The 17057-nt window shown below is 44.7% G+C and overlaps 1 protein-coding gene across 1 annotated transcript in view; it reads right to left on the reverse strand.

Annotated features, from left to right (window-relative positions):
* Window positions 1–16239, reverse strand: part of GLRA1 (glycine receptor alpha 1) — an 82468-nt gene extending 66229 nt beyond the window's left edge. Inside the window, exon 1 of the mRNA XM_036848568.1 lies at window positions 15957–16239. Within this exon, the coding sequence (XP_036704463.1) occupies window positions 15957–16012 (56 nt within the window). The 5' untranslated portion in view covers window positions 16013–16239. The remainder of the gene's footprint in view (window positions 1–15956) is intronic.
* Window positions 16240–17057: the final 818 nt, after the last annotated feature.

A 17057-nucleotide genomic window follows, 5' to 3' on the forward strand; every position in this document is an offset into this window, starting at 1 on the left:
ATCAGCCATGGCCCTCACCAAAATCAGCCATGGCCCCCACCAGCATTGGCCATGGCCCCCAGCAACATCAGCCATGGCCCTCACCAACATCAGCCATGGCCCTCACCAATATCAGCCATTGCCCCCACCAACATCAGCCGTGGCCCTCACCAAAATCAGCCATGGCTCTCACTGATGAGACATGGAGTTGGCTGCCTGAGAATAAAGCTTTTATTGTTGTAATTTTTGATGTGAAAGTCCTTCCTTCTCCTCTTTCAACAAAATAAGCGGATTCCACCTGCTTTGGGAGATGCCTTCCTTTTTCCTCCTCCTTTCATTATTCCTCCTTAACATTTGCTTCTTCCCACCAACATTTTTCTCCCCTTCTGGTCCTCTACCTTCTTCCTTTCCCTTCATTTGTTTCTGAATCCTAGAATGATGGAGTTGAGAGAGATCTTAAAAGTCATCTAGTACAGTCTACCCATCCATTTTACAGATGAGAATACTGTGGTCCAAGGAGGGAAAGAGACTCCCACAGTGAGTTCTTGGCTGAACCCAGAGTAGACCTGTGTTGAGTGGTCTTTCCTCTTTATTATTCTGCATGTCTCCCTCTTTTCTCCCCCTTCTTGTCTTTTCCCCCCTTTTATTTCTTGCCCAGTATTATTTCTTATTTTCTTTAGTGTCTTCATAAACCCCATGGTGATAGATGGAAAGGAAATCAGGACCTTGGGTAGCAGAACTGAGGGGAAGTGTGTTGTCAGGTTCTCCTCACCTCTCTCACTGGGAAAGGCTGTGGTTTGGAGTGAGCCTCTCAGTTTTCTTCCTCAAAGACTCTATTCCCTCTACCCTGCCCCGCCACATCTTTGGAGAGGTTTGTACAATGTCTTTCTGCATATGAAGACTTTGAGCTGGATTGGCAGGGTGGCCTACAGGCATCCCAGATTGGGAAGATCCCTACCTCAGTTTCCTCATCCACAAAAGGGGTATGATAACAGTGCCTACTTCATAGCGTTGCTAAAAAGATTAAATAGTTAATGCATATGGCACTTTTAGAGAAGTTCCTGGCAACCTATTGGTAGGTTCTAAATACATGTTATGTATAATATTGTTAATTTTAAATATTATTATTTAGAGGAATTCCTGTCTGTCAGGCACAGGGTTGGGAGTCACAGATGTCATTCTCACATGAAAAGGGAATGGAGGGGACTTCTCTGGCAGTCCAGTGGTTAGGAATCCGTGTTCTGAGCCCACTGCAAGGGGCACGGATTCGATCCCTGGTGGGGGAACGAAGATCCCGCATGCCACGCGGTGTGGCCAAAAAAAAAAAAAAAAAAGAAGGGAATGGAAAACTATGAATGTAGCTTAAATAGACACTCGTTGGTGACCTTGTCCCTGCTGTGCTCTGCCTCCAAGTTTGATTTTGTGCCCATGCTTTCTGATATCCTCTTTTTGTTTTTGAAAAAAAAAACCCAAAACTACTTTCCAGCTTTCAAAAGTAATATACATTGTTGTAAAACATCCAAGCATTACTAAAATATGTAATGTAGGAAATAAAAAGTCCCCCATAGTCTCATTCTCAAGAGATAATAACAACTATAAACAGTTTTGGGTCCATTTCTCTAGACTTTTTTCCCCATATGAGAACAATAAAACATCAAAAAAATAAAAACAGGATCCTACTATACATACTATTTTGCTACTTGCTTTTTTCCCCTATTTAATCTTTCATCCTCAGTATTTTTGACTTTTCTGCATGGAATGAGGTCATCTGCCTTTGGCACTTACTGGCTGTGAGACTTTAGATGAATCACTGCTCCTCTCAGAGTTTCAGTTTCCTCATCGGTAAAAGGAAACAGTCCTTTCCCAGCTGCTCACCTCCATGTGATATAAGCTTTCAGGGAGATAGTGGGCATGTGTGAAAGTGCAGGCATCCTGTGATGGAGTCCAGGGAACCATTCTCTGTCCCATACTCCTGTTTTGCTGGGTTTGGAGCACTGACCATGGCCTGAAATTCTGTAGTTTCCCAAGTTGTTTCTTTGTTTGTCCCCACCTGTAGAAGTTAAGCTGTGTGAGAGCAAGGACCGCATCTCTTCTGCTCGTCGCTGTATCTGTCCCCAGAATGTGGAAAGATTACTGGCTTATAGTAGGAAGTCAATAAATATTTTTTCGATAGTGAATAAATTATCCACTCTTAGCCGGGCTTCCAGTTGATAAAAGACCCATTGGGAGAGAACAAGGCTGAGCAGGACTGGGCTGAGCCTAGGCAATGGTGGACAGCTGGCCCATCAGTGTCCTTGAACTCCACATCATCCAGCTTGCCTGTTCTGTAAGCCCTTTTCCTTTGCCTGCATCATCCTCTCTTGGCACTCTTTGCCACCTGGTGAATTAGTCATTCTTTATGGCCCAGTTTAAGTGTCCTGACTCCTATTAAAATTGTCTTCAACTTTGTACTGTCCCCCCACCTCCAGGCAGAGTTAGTCAGACTCTTCTTTATGCTCCCACAATGCTTTGTACCTATCCCTTTTTAATAATAGTAATCATGGTTTTCCCGCTTTGCACAATTGCTATGTGCCATAAGCAGTGCTAACACTCTACATGCCTTCTCATATTGAATTCTTAGGGTGATTTGTCAGGGAAGGGTGATTTGTCAGGGAAGGATAATTATTATTGCCATTTTATTTATTTTTATTTTTATTTGTTTAAATAAATTTATTTATTTATTTTTGGCTGCGTTGGGTCTTTGTTGCTGCGCGTGGGCTTTCTCTAGTTGTGGTGAGCAGGGGCTACTCTTCATGGTGGTGCGCGGGCTTCTCATTGCGGTGGCTCCTCTTTGTTGCGGAGAACGGGCTCTAGGCGCACGGGCTTCAGTAGTTGTGGCAAGTTGTGGCTCGCAGGCTCAGTAGTTGTGGCACGTGGGCTCAGTAGTTGTGGCACGTGGGCTCAGTATTTGTGGCGCATGGGCTTAGTTGCTCCGCGGCATGTGGGATCTTCCTGGACCAGGGCTCGAACCCGTGTCCCCTGCATTGGCAGGTGGATTCTTAACCACTGCACCACCAGGGAAGTCCCTATTGCCATTTTAAAGACGAGGAAAATTGAGGCTTAGAAATCTTAAAAACAATCTTGCTCCAAGGCATAAAGCAGTATACCATAGCAAGTGGTATTACCAGGATTCCAGAACATATTTGACAGATTCCCAAGCCAGAGTTTTTAACTTCTGGGTCTTCTATGAGCCAACTTAATTTAAGAATTATGCAATGACAGCTGGAAAGACGTGGAGTCTTTATGTAGTCCAATATTATTTTAGGGATGGAAAAACTGTGACTCAGTTACAAAGTCAGAGCAGCCCTTGCAAGGAGAGGAAGATCTTTTCTAATCTCTAGGCTGTCCAATTTTGAGGTAGAATGGGGATTGACTCTTTTACTAAACCTTGTTGCCTTCTTTGTCAGGAAGTGTAGCTTTTCATATTTCAAGGCATTTTCAATGAATTCCTCCAAGCCCCTTCTCTCTGGGCATGATGCAGTCTTTTCTTGGCTCCTGTGAAGAGTTTTTCTTTTCTACTAGATGTTTTAGGTCACATCAAGAAAACTATCTCCAAAGAGGTCCATGTTTTCTGCACAACTGAAAACCATTTTAGAAAGTTTGCCTTGTCCTATAGAAGGGGCCTCTCTGCAGACCCAGGTCATAGTGGGAAGCAGCCTTATCTGCAATGGCTTAGATGTTTTGAGAGGCCCAGAGTTTGGACATGCTCGGCCAAACAGCAAGGATAAGGCTGAACAACTCACTGCAACAGCTCCTGAGCCAGGGCTGAGCTGCATGTCTAGCTCACTCTCACTGTAGCTCATTTCTTGGAGCAAAAAGGGGTCATGGTGAGACATAGCAGTGCTTTGGGTTGGCTGGTTGGAAGCCTCCAGTCCTGGGCCTCTGCAGAGTCAATAAAAGAAGGATGGGAGCAGGCATATTGGGGCAAAACAATTCAATTAAATAAGCACTGAATATCTAACATACAGTACATGAACCACTGGGGTGATACTATCTATGAGGGGAAATGGAGCAAGTTGAAAACTCTGGGATGCACCAGGGGATGTGTCCCTTGTCTTTGTGTTGGCCTTTCACATGAACCAAGAAATCCATTAAGTTCCTAGCCTTTGAAGGGCTTACAATCCAGCAGGAAGGTTAGAAGGGCACCCAAATGTATGTAAGGCCACATTGAGCAAACTGACTGCTGAGGGTTAATGCCTACATCTCCCAGGGGATTTAGGAAGGCGAATCCATGCCCAGTTGGGGGTAGTGATGGTGGCAGTCTGGGGTTGCCTCGTGGAGGAAGTGTTGCTAGCAGGGGCTCTTGAGGCGTGGATGGGATCTCAGAGAAGTGGAGAGGGAATTCACTCAGGGCTTGTGCTTTGCTCAGAAAAAGGGCTTAAAGGTGACTGCATTTATCTATCGGTAAAGGTGTTATCTCCATTTTTTAAGATGAGGAACTTGAGGCTCAGAAAGTTTGAGCAAACTGTCAAGATAATACAGCAAGGAAGTGACAGAGGTAGGATTCAAAAATCACCTGAGCTTGAATCCAGAGTTGGTGGGTGTGCCTTTCAGGGCAGAAATGAGGGGAGGGGTTTTTCTAGATACGTGGAGGGAGAGGGACCAGTGTGAGAAAAGTACAGAGCTGAGCACAATGGGCATGTAGCAGACCAATAAGAAATTCATCTGAGGTGGAATTTGGTTTGTGTGAAGGGAAGGAGCTGGAGGTGGAGGTGGGGTTACATTGTGGCAAAGCTGAGAGCGAGAGCCCACTAAAGCCCCGTGTTCTCAGCGAAGGGCCGCACAGACGAACGAGATCCATCTGTACGTGCACTGACACAGTATTGCTGAGGGGAAAAAAGGGACGCCACAGAGCTTGGTGTTTAGTATAACCCCATTTTTGTAAAATAGGAACAGCTTACGCCTGCAGCACAGCAGTTAAAGACTCTCTGAAGCCGGACTGCTTGGATTTCTATCTGGCACTGCCATTTCCAAGCTGGCAACCCTAGGAAAACTATTTAACTTCTCTGTTTCCTCATCTGTAGCCTCATCTATACAATGGGATGAATAATAGTATATCCTTGCAGGATTGTTCTGAAGATTACATGGGTTAACACATATTCAACTTTGAGAAAGGGGTCAGGCACACAGTAAGCATTCTTGCCATTATTATGTTATTAAAATTATTTGGAAAGATGAATATTGAATTGTTAAGTGATTTCCCTTAGGGAGTAGGATTTCTGTGCCTTTTGGTTTTAAACATATCTCCCTACGTGGTTTAAATATTTTATGGTGAATGAATAATGTTTATAATGCAAACAAACAAACCAGCAAGTTTATTTCAAAAGTTGACATTAGGAGACTTTATTTCTACTGTATCTTTTCTCCTACTAGCAACAGGCCTGCTAGCGACACATTCAGAAATGTCTCCGGTGTCACTCACCGGAGTTATTGGAAACAGCTATTGGAAACAGGTGTCGGAGACAGTGTTGTTTAGGTTCCCCACAAGCCTTGTCTGGAGTGATGCTCCTGATTATAAAGGAGAACTAGCCCAGTCCTTGCTGCCTCTCCGCATGCTGCTCCCCTGCCCTCATATGGACTGGGTATGTTTTCCTGGCCTAGAGATGTTCTGAGAAGTCCTTTAGGTCTGCTTTGGGAGCAGCAATTCTAGAGCTTGTGGTGAGATCTCCGACGCTGGAGATCGGGCTGCCTCTCCAATCTCCCATACAGAAGATGAAGGGAAACTGGGTACCCTCAGTCCTGTGTGTCTGGGGGTTAGAGCATGAGGCTTGAGAAGGTCTTTGGTCTGAGTACTAGGGATCCGCAATGAAAAACAATTTAAAAACGGGCCAGAGATTATGCTGCTTTTCTTCCTTGCATCCCCACTCAATCAGACATTCTCTCCCATAATCCCCGATAGCTCTTTCGATGGAGTGATTTGGGGATGAAGAAGAAAGGATGTGCTGCAGGGACCTGTCTCTACCCTGAGACAGAGCTCTAACCACATACTCTCTTCCAGGGGTGGAAGGTAGTGCAATTTCCCTCCTCTGTGAAGGATGGAGATTAGAAACTCACATCTGTTTATGGATGTGTGTTAACTTTACTATTATCTAGAACCACCTGCAGGAGATGAGTCCTTGGTTTTTTGAAGAGGCAAACTCCTCCCTTTTTTTGCCTCCATCTTCCTCATCCAGTTCAGTGTCCTCCCTCCTCCTCCTCCTGGGTTCATTCTTGGAGTAATAGTGGCAGTACAATGGTTAAAAGAATGTTTGGGCTTCCCTGGTGGCGCAGTGGTTGAGAGTCTGCCTGCCAATGCAGGGGACACGGGTTCGAGCCCTGGTCTGGGAAGATCCCACATGCCGCAGAGTGGCTAGGCCCGTGAGCCACGACTACTGAGCCTGCGCGTCTGGAGCCCTTGCTCCGCAACAAGAGAGGCCGCGACAGTGAGAGGCCCACGCACCGCGATGAAGAGTGGACCCCGCTCGCTGGAAGTGGAGAAAGCCCTCGCACAGAAACGAAGACCCAACACACCCAAAAATAAATAAATAAATAAATTCAAAGGAAAGGAGGGGGGAAATTGATAAATGAAGATTAGTGTTACTATAAAAAAGAAAAAAAAGAATGTTTTCTGCAGTCAGACTTATTTTTGAATCATGGCTCTGCCTCTTATGAGTTGTCTTACCTTGGGCAAACTATATAACCTATTAATGCCTCGGTTTTTCCACCTGTAAAATGGAATTATAATAGTACTTTTGTCTAAGGGTTTATGACATGAGGTATGTGATGTTAGCACAGTACCTAGCATTCAATAAACACTCAATAAATAGTAACGATTATTGTTGAGCTGTTGCAGTCAAGGCTGAGATGGAGAATTATAAGGGAAGGAGGAAAGGCATGTCTGCCTGCAGTGTCTGTTAACATAGAAGCTGCGCATGCTCTGTGACCCAGCTAGTCCATTTCTGTTCCTGTTATCTGCCTGGAAAAATGTCTTGTGTTCGTTCACAAAGATGTAGGTACACTGTGGTTATTGCAGCACTGATTTCAGTGGAAAAATCAGAAACAAGTAGAAATGCCCATCAATACAGGAATGGCTGGAAAACAACAGGATATCCATAACATAAAATGTATTGCCGTAGTTAAAAGAATGAGGTGGAGATGTATGCCTCGACAGATAAAGCTTTCCAAGACATGTTGATATGCGAACAGAATAAGTTGCAGAATCACATGGGCAATTTGACTCCATGAAATGATAGTATATATATTTCAATAGTATATATAGTTCAATAGATTTCAATATTTATTTCAACATATGTGTGTATAACTATTGAAATATACATACTATCATTTGATATGTGCATATATATATCAATAAAAATGATCAAGTAGGATACCCCTTAAAGAAATAAAAGCAGGGAGGGACCTGGAGATCATCATCAAAGGGGATTTTAGGTTTAAGTCTAGTATCAGAGTTTTTTAAAAAGAGAATGTATGCATATATTGTACAATTAAAAGCGATCAAGAAGAGAGAAGGAAATACCTATCTGGCTAAGAATTGGAAGACTATGACTTTGTCAAACCAAAACCCGGATGGGAAATTCCCAGCTCATAGGCTTTTTTCTACCCCCGTGGCCCACTGGTAGAGGGTGAGGGCTATTAGCCGGATATCTACATCAGCTCACAGTGGTTGCAGCTTTGAGAAGAATATATAAAAGAGGAATACCTATATCTATCTATCTATATCTATGTCTATATCTATCTATCTATCTATCTATCTATCTATCTATCTATCTATCTATCAATCATCTATATATTTAGGGATGTATATATTCCAGCTGTAGCTTAGGAATATAGATATATGCCAGCTTTAAAAGGAAAGAGGCAGTGTGGTGAGCTAGGAGGAAGGAGATTTGTATTTGAATCTTGACTTTACCCTGAGATTAACAGCATTGTCTTAGGGAAGTCACTTTTCTTCTCCAAGTCTCAGTTTTCTCAACTCTAAAATGGGGATAGTAACCACTGCCTTGTATCTATTTTTTAAGGTGATTGGGAAGCTCATATGAGATTGCGGCTGTGAAATACTCTATAAACTGTAAAGTGCTCTTGTAAGAGAATTCTGCAAGTCTGCCTGGCAACCGGGGTTGCAGCAACCTTGCTGCATTCCTCTGGAGCTGGGGACTGTTGTAGAACTGAGTGCACAGCAATAAACACGGAGCTCTCAAAGGCTGAAGATCATGACAGTCACTCTATTTGATGTATAAGATACTAATATACTTTCTGGAAAGAATGACAGGTCAGAGGGGGAGAGAGGAAGGAAGGACATGGTTCTGAGGTCAGACAGATGGCAGAATGGGGCGGCATTCTCTGAACATGAGAGTCCTAAGTAAGCCTCCAGTTATGCAGAGTTGATAGTACAATGTGCACAGGAAGACTGGTCAGTGAGATCATCCTTGGAGAAAGAAACCACAGATTCTGCTGTGTCCCAGGGCCCCTTGGTGCCAGGATTCAAAGCCAGTTCCTCAGTTGCCCCTTCTCTTTATCCAGATGTCACACAATGTAGTTTCCAGCTGTGTGAATGAGAACTTTTTAGTGCACCAAGACTCCCCTCAGTGTGGGGATGGGGATAGCTCCCTGAGGAACCCTTCTTGAGGTGCGTGTTTATGTTTATGAGGGAGCACAGTGTGTGAAAGGGCTGAAGGAAGGAAAGCACAGTGGCAGAGTTCAGGGCACGTGGGCTGTAGGGGAATAAGTCTGGGGGATGAGCACAATTGCGTAGGGCTTTGGGAGCGCTGACATTCACTCTGTAATCTTGAGGAAGTCATTTCTCCTCTCCTGATCTGCAAAATAAAAGGGTTGATCTATGTCCGGGGTCCCCAGTCAGAATGATTCAGAACCCTGGTACTCAAACATTTGGTCCACAGAAGTATCAGCATCACGTGGCGGCTGCTAGAAATGCAGACTCTCAGGCCCCACCCCAGACCTACTGAGTCTGAATTAGCATCTTAATGAGATCCTCAGGTGATTCATGCACACACTGAAGTTTGAAAAGCACTGACTTAGAGACTCTTGTTACCTCTAGAGGTTTCTGGGTCCCCATCCTGAAAGATTCTGTTTCAGTAGTCTAGTATGATGGTGGGAAGCTGTACGTTTGATAAGCCCCTCACAGCTAGATTTGAGAGCTGTTGAATTATAGAACTGCCCTAAGTCTCCGTGATTCTGTTGGTACTTAAGACCCCCTGAAAGAAAGTGCGATTCTCTGTGGGTGAATGCGTGGGAGATGGAGAAAGGACCTTGCGAGCAAGGAGACTTGTTCTCTAGGTGCCTGGGGCTGCCCAGTGTATGAGGCAAGAGAGAACGCCACCCATTTCACAGCTGGGATTAATGACTGTCAGCAGCTCCCCTTTAAGACGGTAAACTCGGTTTAGCAACGGACACTGAAAAACAGCTGAATTCAAAGGCAGAGAGTGGTAATCTAATTGCACTGAATTAGCCTTGGGAGACTCGGACAATATCAACTTCAGAAAACCACAAAGGGATCCTTTATAAGGAGTTTCAAAAGCGTTGGGGCCTCAGCACCCCTCATTAGGGCTTGCATTACAAAGCGTAGGCACTGTGCCCATAAGCCCCTCTCCTCAGCATCTCAGAGCACTGGTCCCTCCTAATGTGCTTTCTGAATGAATTTCCTGGCTGGCCCGATGGTGTTTTCAGTTGTGTGTCAGGCTTAACAGGGAGTTTGTTCAGGAGAGACAGCTGGAGTTCAGGGCTGAGAGGCCTTTAGCCATACAGGCCATCAGCCCTGTGAACACCATCTGTGCCTGAGGACTTGTCTGTGGACCAGTGCATTTTCTGGTGGTCTTTCTGGTTCTGATGTTTTCTTATTCTGAGGTCCTTCTCATTTCTTAAGACCAGATTCTTACATCACCAAGGTGATTTCCTTTTAATAATCCTTTGTCGCATCGTGAGTTTGTGTGTTTGCGTGCGTGTTCATTGCCCAATTTATTTATTATCCAATCCATTTTAGAGAAGGAAAAGGCGTGAGTGAGTGTGTGTTTATGGCATGACTCAGAGAGCTTATGAAGATCAGATGGGTAATTTGGGGATCAGGAAAGGGGGGGAGCATAAGTATCGTGAAGATTTGTCTCTGACCTGCATTTCATTTACTTTTCTGCTGCAAGTTGCAAATCTCAATGCACAAAAGTAGCTTGAATTCCTTCTGCATCCCTCCTGGGAGGTGGATTTCCAGTCTCTGCTTGCACACCTCCACTGACAGGGACCCTCACTGCCACTGAGGCAGCTGGTGCACATTTGACAGATCTATCAGAAGGTTCCGAATTACATTAAAACAGAATTTGTGTGTGCACATTAAAAATATATTTATCAATTTATCTGCCGTTCTTCTCTTGGAGCCATATAGAATAAATCAAATCTAATGTTTCCCAAATGGGGTCCCTGGGTACCTAGGGAGTTCATGAAATAGTAGTGAGGACTCAGAATCCATTTTAAACATTTCAGAGGCTAACAAATTGCATGTTTATTTCTGACAAGGCTCTATGGGCTAACAAAAAAGCATTACACCTTTTCTTTTGTTCTTTCTTAGGTTAGCTCAGCGTGGTGACATTGCTTATCCCATGATGTTCAGTATTTCTGGCAGTTATGTATGCCTTTGGTTGATAAAGATGGGGAAAACAAGTTAATGGGGAATGGGGTTTGGTAAACAAAATTTTAAAAACATAGCCTTATAGGGGAGGAAAAAACCAAACAGAGTCACTGATAAAAGTATAGAAACCTTTGGTCTTTTTCTCAGGCCCCTCTTCAGATCTATGAGGATATTGACCAGACATCATGTTTTCTCATCATACAAAGCATTTCCTGGGGAAACTGACATATTTATGGGATCTGTCAGTAATTGTGTCCAGATTGGGATAAATCTCCAGGGAGTGAAATTGTTTATTGAGGCCCTCAATTCTTTTAGATCTTTGAGCCTGAATATAATTCTTGTAATAATTGAAATATACTGCAATAGCTGTAACCAAAACTGTTCTATCATGAAGGAGATTGGGAGGTAATAATCCTTGACTGGCAGAGGTAAAAATGATTTTAGGGACAGTGATTTGTCAATTCTCTTTATGTTATAGCTGAGGAAACTGAGGCCAGAAAGGTCATGAAACCCTCTCAAGGGCATGCCACTAGCTAAATTCTGGATCCTAGGTCTTGTGCCCTTGGTGCCAAGGCCACTTTGCCTAAAGCAGCAGAAAACCTGCAGAACAGCGTCAAGATGGCCAGGCAGGAGACAGTGCCATCCATCTTAAAAATCATTCTGGCTTCTGCCAGCTGATGAAGGAAATAAAGTTAATGACGCCCACATAAATGTGATGCTGTCGCAGGCCGTGCTCACTGTCTGGAGGGGAGCTCTGCGGGCCCTCTGAAGAAGGAAAAAGGTTTTTTTTTTTTTTTTTTAGGAAAAAGGTTTTTAATGTAGCTTTAAAGGGAGCAGTGTCTCCCCTTTCTGCAAGGACAGGGACTGTGGCATCTGTTACCTCTGTCTCCCCTGCAGAGTGCCTAGTTTTGGACTGGACACGTGAACACATGATAAATAAATGCGTGGTGTAGAAATGAAGGCAATATCAGCACTGATGTCAATTCAGCCTGAGCCTTCATGGGTATGGGCCTCTGTCTTTCATGAACACCTTATCTGAGACTGGGGGGAACTTAGGGGTGTTGGAGTCAGTTATTTGAGTTGATTGGAAAGAAAACTGAGTCCCCATGAAGGAAAGAGATTCGCCAAAGCTGTGCTGCAGGGTAAGAGCAGAGCTGACTCTACAAGGAAGGCTCTCAAGTCATAGCCTAACTGCTCTTTCCACGGCACTGCTTGGTTGCAACCTCTTTCATAAAGTGGTCTCAAAAATAAATTCCCTACATTTCCCTTGATAGTTCATTACCAGTTTTGCAAATATGCAGAAGTTATGTGCTGATTCATAACTCCATTTACCAGCCTAAGGTTCTTGTCCAAGATGTCCCTCGGGAACAAAAACATGACATTTTCTTTTCTCTGTCTCAAGTTTCCTAAGCCCCCCAAAGAGGGTAGACTTGACATTTTGATTGGCCCTAATGTGAACTTGCCCAAGGGGCATCTTTCCTTAGGAAAAAGTCCTTGGCCCACTCCAGAAGCTCCTAGACACTTTCTGCAGTGCCCAAAATGCAACGGGTAAGATTTGAGGAAGAATACAGGTATGCTACCAGGAGGAAAAGATCCAGGCGGTCATTTGCTCCTCTTGGCAAGCTTGGAGAATGGGAAGCCAGAAGGGCAACCTCAGAAGAAAGCTCATTTACCTTTCAGCTGGGTGGTTTTTCAGGACTGAGATATGAAGCAATCTACTTGCCATGCTCCTTTTGACCCTAATGTGGGTAGAGACATCTTTCCTTCAAGGTTTTGATGACCTTTCTTAACAAGTGAGTACCATGTTCAGTACAAAACCCTGTTCAAGGAAACATCTACTGGGTTGGCAGATGGAAATGACACCAAAAGAAAAGCACATAAAGATCATCTTTTGGAAAACCACCCGTGGGTTAGACTTGGTTTATCTCCTCTGCCTTTATTCCCTTCTCACGCACAAGCTAGGTCTCTGTTTGCTTCACTCTGGTGCTTTGTGTGTTCCATGGGGGCATTTCCTCAAGGAAACTAGACTTTCCTCCTCATTACAATTGGTTCATCAGAGCCCCGGGTTAAATATTTGGTCATTCTATACCAGTGGTTCCCAACTGTGGGCAATTTTGTGCCCCACCAACCCCATCCCAGATTTCTGGCAGCGTTTGGAGACATTTTTGACTGTCATGACTGAGGGGGGCGGTTATTGGTGCCAAGGATTCTGATAAACATCTTAAAATGCACAGTTCAGCCCTCATAACACAGAATTTTCCAAAATGTTCAAAATGTCAGTAGTGCCAAGATTGAGAAACATGGTTATATACCATGGGTCTATCTGAGTTACTCAGAAGGTGAGAAAATTTGGGGGTCACCCTGAACCCTTCCCAGCCATAAGCCAGTGTAAGGGCTCTGGGAATCAAATCAAGTTCCCTTTGACTTGAAAGGAGGTTTGAAAAGAATATGCTTCCCTAAAAAACCATATCTTTGCCTATTATTTTTTAACCGGTCTGGATATAAAGCCCCATCCCCAATTGAAAACAAAGAGACAAAATTTAGTTTATTGAATACTTGAATATCACTCATAGAATTTTAGAACCACAGGCTTTTAAAATATCAGAGCAAGAACTTCAGCCAAATCACCTCATTTTACTTATGGGGGACACAGTTGGTGAGCACTGCAGTGCTGTTTGTCCCCCAGTACCCTCTTTCTCTCTCCCCCTCAGTGCTTCCTAAGGCCTCAATTCATTCTCTTTGTTGGCACTGTACGAGATTTCTCCCTTACTCACTTCAATGGTTGTTTTGTTTGCTTTGCTGTCATTATTGCCATTTTGCTGGTTATGTGCTGATGCAGCAGCACTTCTGTTATCGAGAGCCTTTCCCTTTTTAGCCCCCAGATTTCCCCAACAAGGTGAGCAGCTGGCATCATTTAATCTAAGGAGTACCTGGGTGCCTGAGACGATTGGATTGGCTCGTTCCAACACGGTGCCTGTCCCTTGGGGGAGAAGGGGTTATTCACATGGAACCTGCTAGGGAGCCAGTCTCCATTTACCCCTACATACACTCTATTGAGCCCCCAGATTTTAATGCTTCTGTATTTTCACCTAAACTTAAAAAAATGAGAGCGTTAGTAATGAAAATGCCAATTAGACAAAGACAATACTTTCCCTCTTTGTGACCTTTTTTTTTCTCGTCTCTCTGAAAAATTGCTGAGGGTATTTCCCTAGTTCAATTCTTTTTATTATTTTATGTTTCATGTTCTAAAACAACATTGATTCCCCAAATGATGTAGCCATTTCTACATTTTTGAAAGTGCAACAGTACCATCCCCTTTCCAGGTCTCCATAGTCATGACTCTTCTTATAAACTCATGGCATTATATCCCATATCCATTGTAGCTCATGTCTGCCTTGACGTATGTAGGGGAAGGAGATGTGGAGTGATGCTTCCTGATAGGCCACCACCAGTAACTTAAAGAATTAACACGGTGGATTCATAACCTTATCAAAATGACTACGATGCAAACCTTTTAGACTGTCTCCCTGTTGCGAAAGGCAATGTCTGGGAGAAGAAAATCAAGCATTACATACTGTTCATCAAGAAAAAAGGAGTTGGGGGGGAGGATGTGCTTGGTCCTATTAATTTGCTCTTTAATCTCTCTGGTTCAGTTCTGTCTCAGAAAGCCAAAGCCAAACAGAGAATCAACTTGCATACAAATGTTACTAAGAATCCCACCTCCACAGCATTTTACAGTTCTACTATGTATGTAGAGGAGAAATGATTTGATATTGTTAAGAGGATACTTCCCGCCCTCTTGCCAATAAAGTAGCTATATTTCACAAGGCCCTGGATTGTTGCACTTTTTTTGTTCTATCTGACTCCTTGGCTATTTGTATTCTGAGTAGTGGGCAGGACTATGGCCTATCAAAGAATTATTTGAACTGGAGATTAGAAGCTTTAGCATTGGGTATCTCAGAGAAGGAGAGAGGTCTTGTCTTCATCTCAAGAGAAAGACATGAAGAGAGGCTCACATATAGACCCTTACGATCTGGAGAGAGTTGTCATTCATTTAACTAAACCAACCACTGGATTAGTCAAACCAATAATTCATATGCAGAGTTCTCTATAATGTAAAAAAGAAAACAACAACAACAACAAGAATTGTTTGCTGGTTTATGATGGGAGAGACTAATATTTGTTGGTTACTTATTTTTAAAAACAACCTAGAGTGGGTTTTTCAAATGACTGTTAATCCAATGCCATGGTAAAACATGAGAGTCAGACATCTAAAATGAAGAAGATTAATGATCCCTGCAGGTCATAGAAGAAGACTAATTTTTTTCAATTCATATAAATGGAATTTATCATAACAATCTCTGAAGATGGCATGATTCACCCACTTACAGAAAGACTGTATATTTCAGTGCTTCCTGAAGAGGTGATTTTTCACTTGTGCTGTCATAAGAATGCTAAGCTTATAGGCAGAAAAATTTAACCTGGGAGACCATGGGTGGGGGAACTCAGCTACTGAGTTGCAGATAGACATAAATTAAAAAAACAAAGCAAACGAGACTTGTCCATCAGTTCAGGATCTGCAGCTAGCAAGTAGAGTTTGGAAAGGTGAATGGGGGAGAGGAGGGAGTCAAAGTTTCAAAAGAGAAATGTTTCCCGGAATCTGTTCCTGAGTAGATCCACTCTGCCCGCAAGTTCCGGGCTTTCCAGCCTGAGGTCATAACGCTGTTGTTTCCAAGCACTGAGCCTCAGCAACACTCCCACCCCCACCCCGCAGGGAAAGAAAACAACAAAAAAGGAGAGAAAATGATTTTTCTGTGTCCAGCGAGTTCGAGTGCAACCTTCCCCGTCACCGCTAGTTGTCACTTGGCTCCCAGACGGGAGAGCTGAGGTTTTCGGCACTGCGGTTAGAGAGAATGCAGTCCTAATTAAACTGAGTAACTCCTAAAGCTTCCCCTTAAAGTCCTCAGCCGAGCGAGAGCCGATATGCAGGGGGGTTGGGGGCCAGTGATGGGGCGGGGGTATAGCAGGCAGAAGGACAAACAAATCACAAGAAACAGGCAAACAGCTGCCAGGGTAGCGACTGTCTCAGACCTCCACGCACAAGCCAGACACCCTGCGGGCGGGGGGGGGGGGGGGGGGGGGGGGGTGGGGGGGGGGGGGGGGGGGAACGGGGATGGAAGGACCCGATTGCAGCGGTATACAGCACCCTCCTCCCCCGAAAAGAGGGGACCACGGACAGATTCAGCCTCCGTGCTCCTTTTCCCCATTTCCATCAGAGCGATGTGGTCAGTAGAAAATTGCATACCTGAAGAATACAATGGTCTCCCAAAGGTAGAGGCGAAGAGTATCGAAGCTGTACATTTTTCAGGTCCTTGTGCTTTGTAGTCCACGAGTTATGGGGGCAAAAATGTTTCAAATTGGCACTTACAAAACAGTGACCGCTGTTGAAAAAAATAATCCAAATCCTAAGGGGAGGTGGGGAACAGGGGCGCGGAGGGAGAGCCCCAGGGGAAATTGGAGCGAGGGGGCTCTAGGTACCACGGGCAGAGACAGCCTCGAAGCGTTTCAGCACCACGGAGAGAGTCCAGCCCTGCTTTTCAGGAGCGCGAAGAGTATTGCTGTTTGTGAAACTCCAGCGTGTCTGTTGACTCCCTGCGGCGCTGGGGAGGCACGTCTGGGGGCGGGTATATTTTCTTTTTTACCCCTGTTTTTCTGCTTAAACGGCCAGCCCCGTAAAGGGAAAAAAAGAGAAAAATCTGTGGAGATCAGAGCGCTGGCCTCGGACCGTTAGATTGGGCGAGCATCCTGGGTAGGGACAGCAGGGCTTTATGCCCCTGGGCTGGCCTGAGGGGTTTACGGGCGAGGGGAAGCGATGGATGGTGCTGCCTTCAGTTAAATCCCAGAGAATGTGCCAGGCTGGCGCATCGCGACAGAGTCCCGGAATCTCATTCCCCTGCCTGCGTACCCGTCTGCTGTTGCCTCGCGATCCCTGTTCTCTGGTCCTCGCCGAATAAGTTATGATCGCTGCAGGAAAGGTGTCCCATTGCTCGGGGCTGCAGGCGTGAGAGAGCTCAGGGCAAGTTTCAGGGGCTGCCGGGGTCCATGGCAACCCCACGGGGCTCAGGAGCCCAAGGCTTCAGATGCATCTCGGTTTTCTGAGCTCGCCCATTTTCCTTTGGCCAGGACTCCCTTAGATCTTCAGACTTTCTTACTGCATTAATTTAACAAACTGGTGGCAAGGGGGATTGGGGGGGGGCGGGCGATGGACGACGGGAGGGGGTGGAGAGGAAAAAAAGGGGGGAAAAACTCCTTAGTATCTTCAAACCCTCCCACTCGAGGTGTTCATTGGCCCGCGGCTGCGAAAACCAGATCTTTTCCCGGTGTTCGGCCAATCGAGTGTTAGACT

The sequence above is a fragment of the Balaenoptera musculus genome, chromosome 3 (assembly GCF_009873245.2).
Source record: "Balaenoptera musculus isolate JJ_BM4_2016_0621 chromosome 3, mBalMus1.pri.v3, whole genome shotgun sequence".
NCBI classification, from domain to species: domain Eukaryota; kingdom Metazoa; phylum Chordata; class Mammalia; order Artiodactyla; family Balaenopteridae; genus Balaenoptera; species Balaenoptera musculus.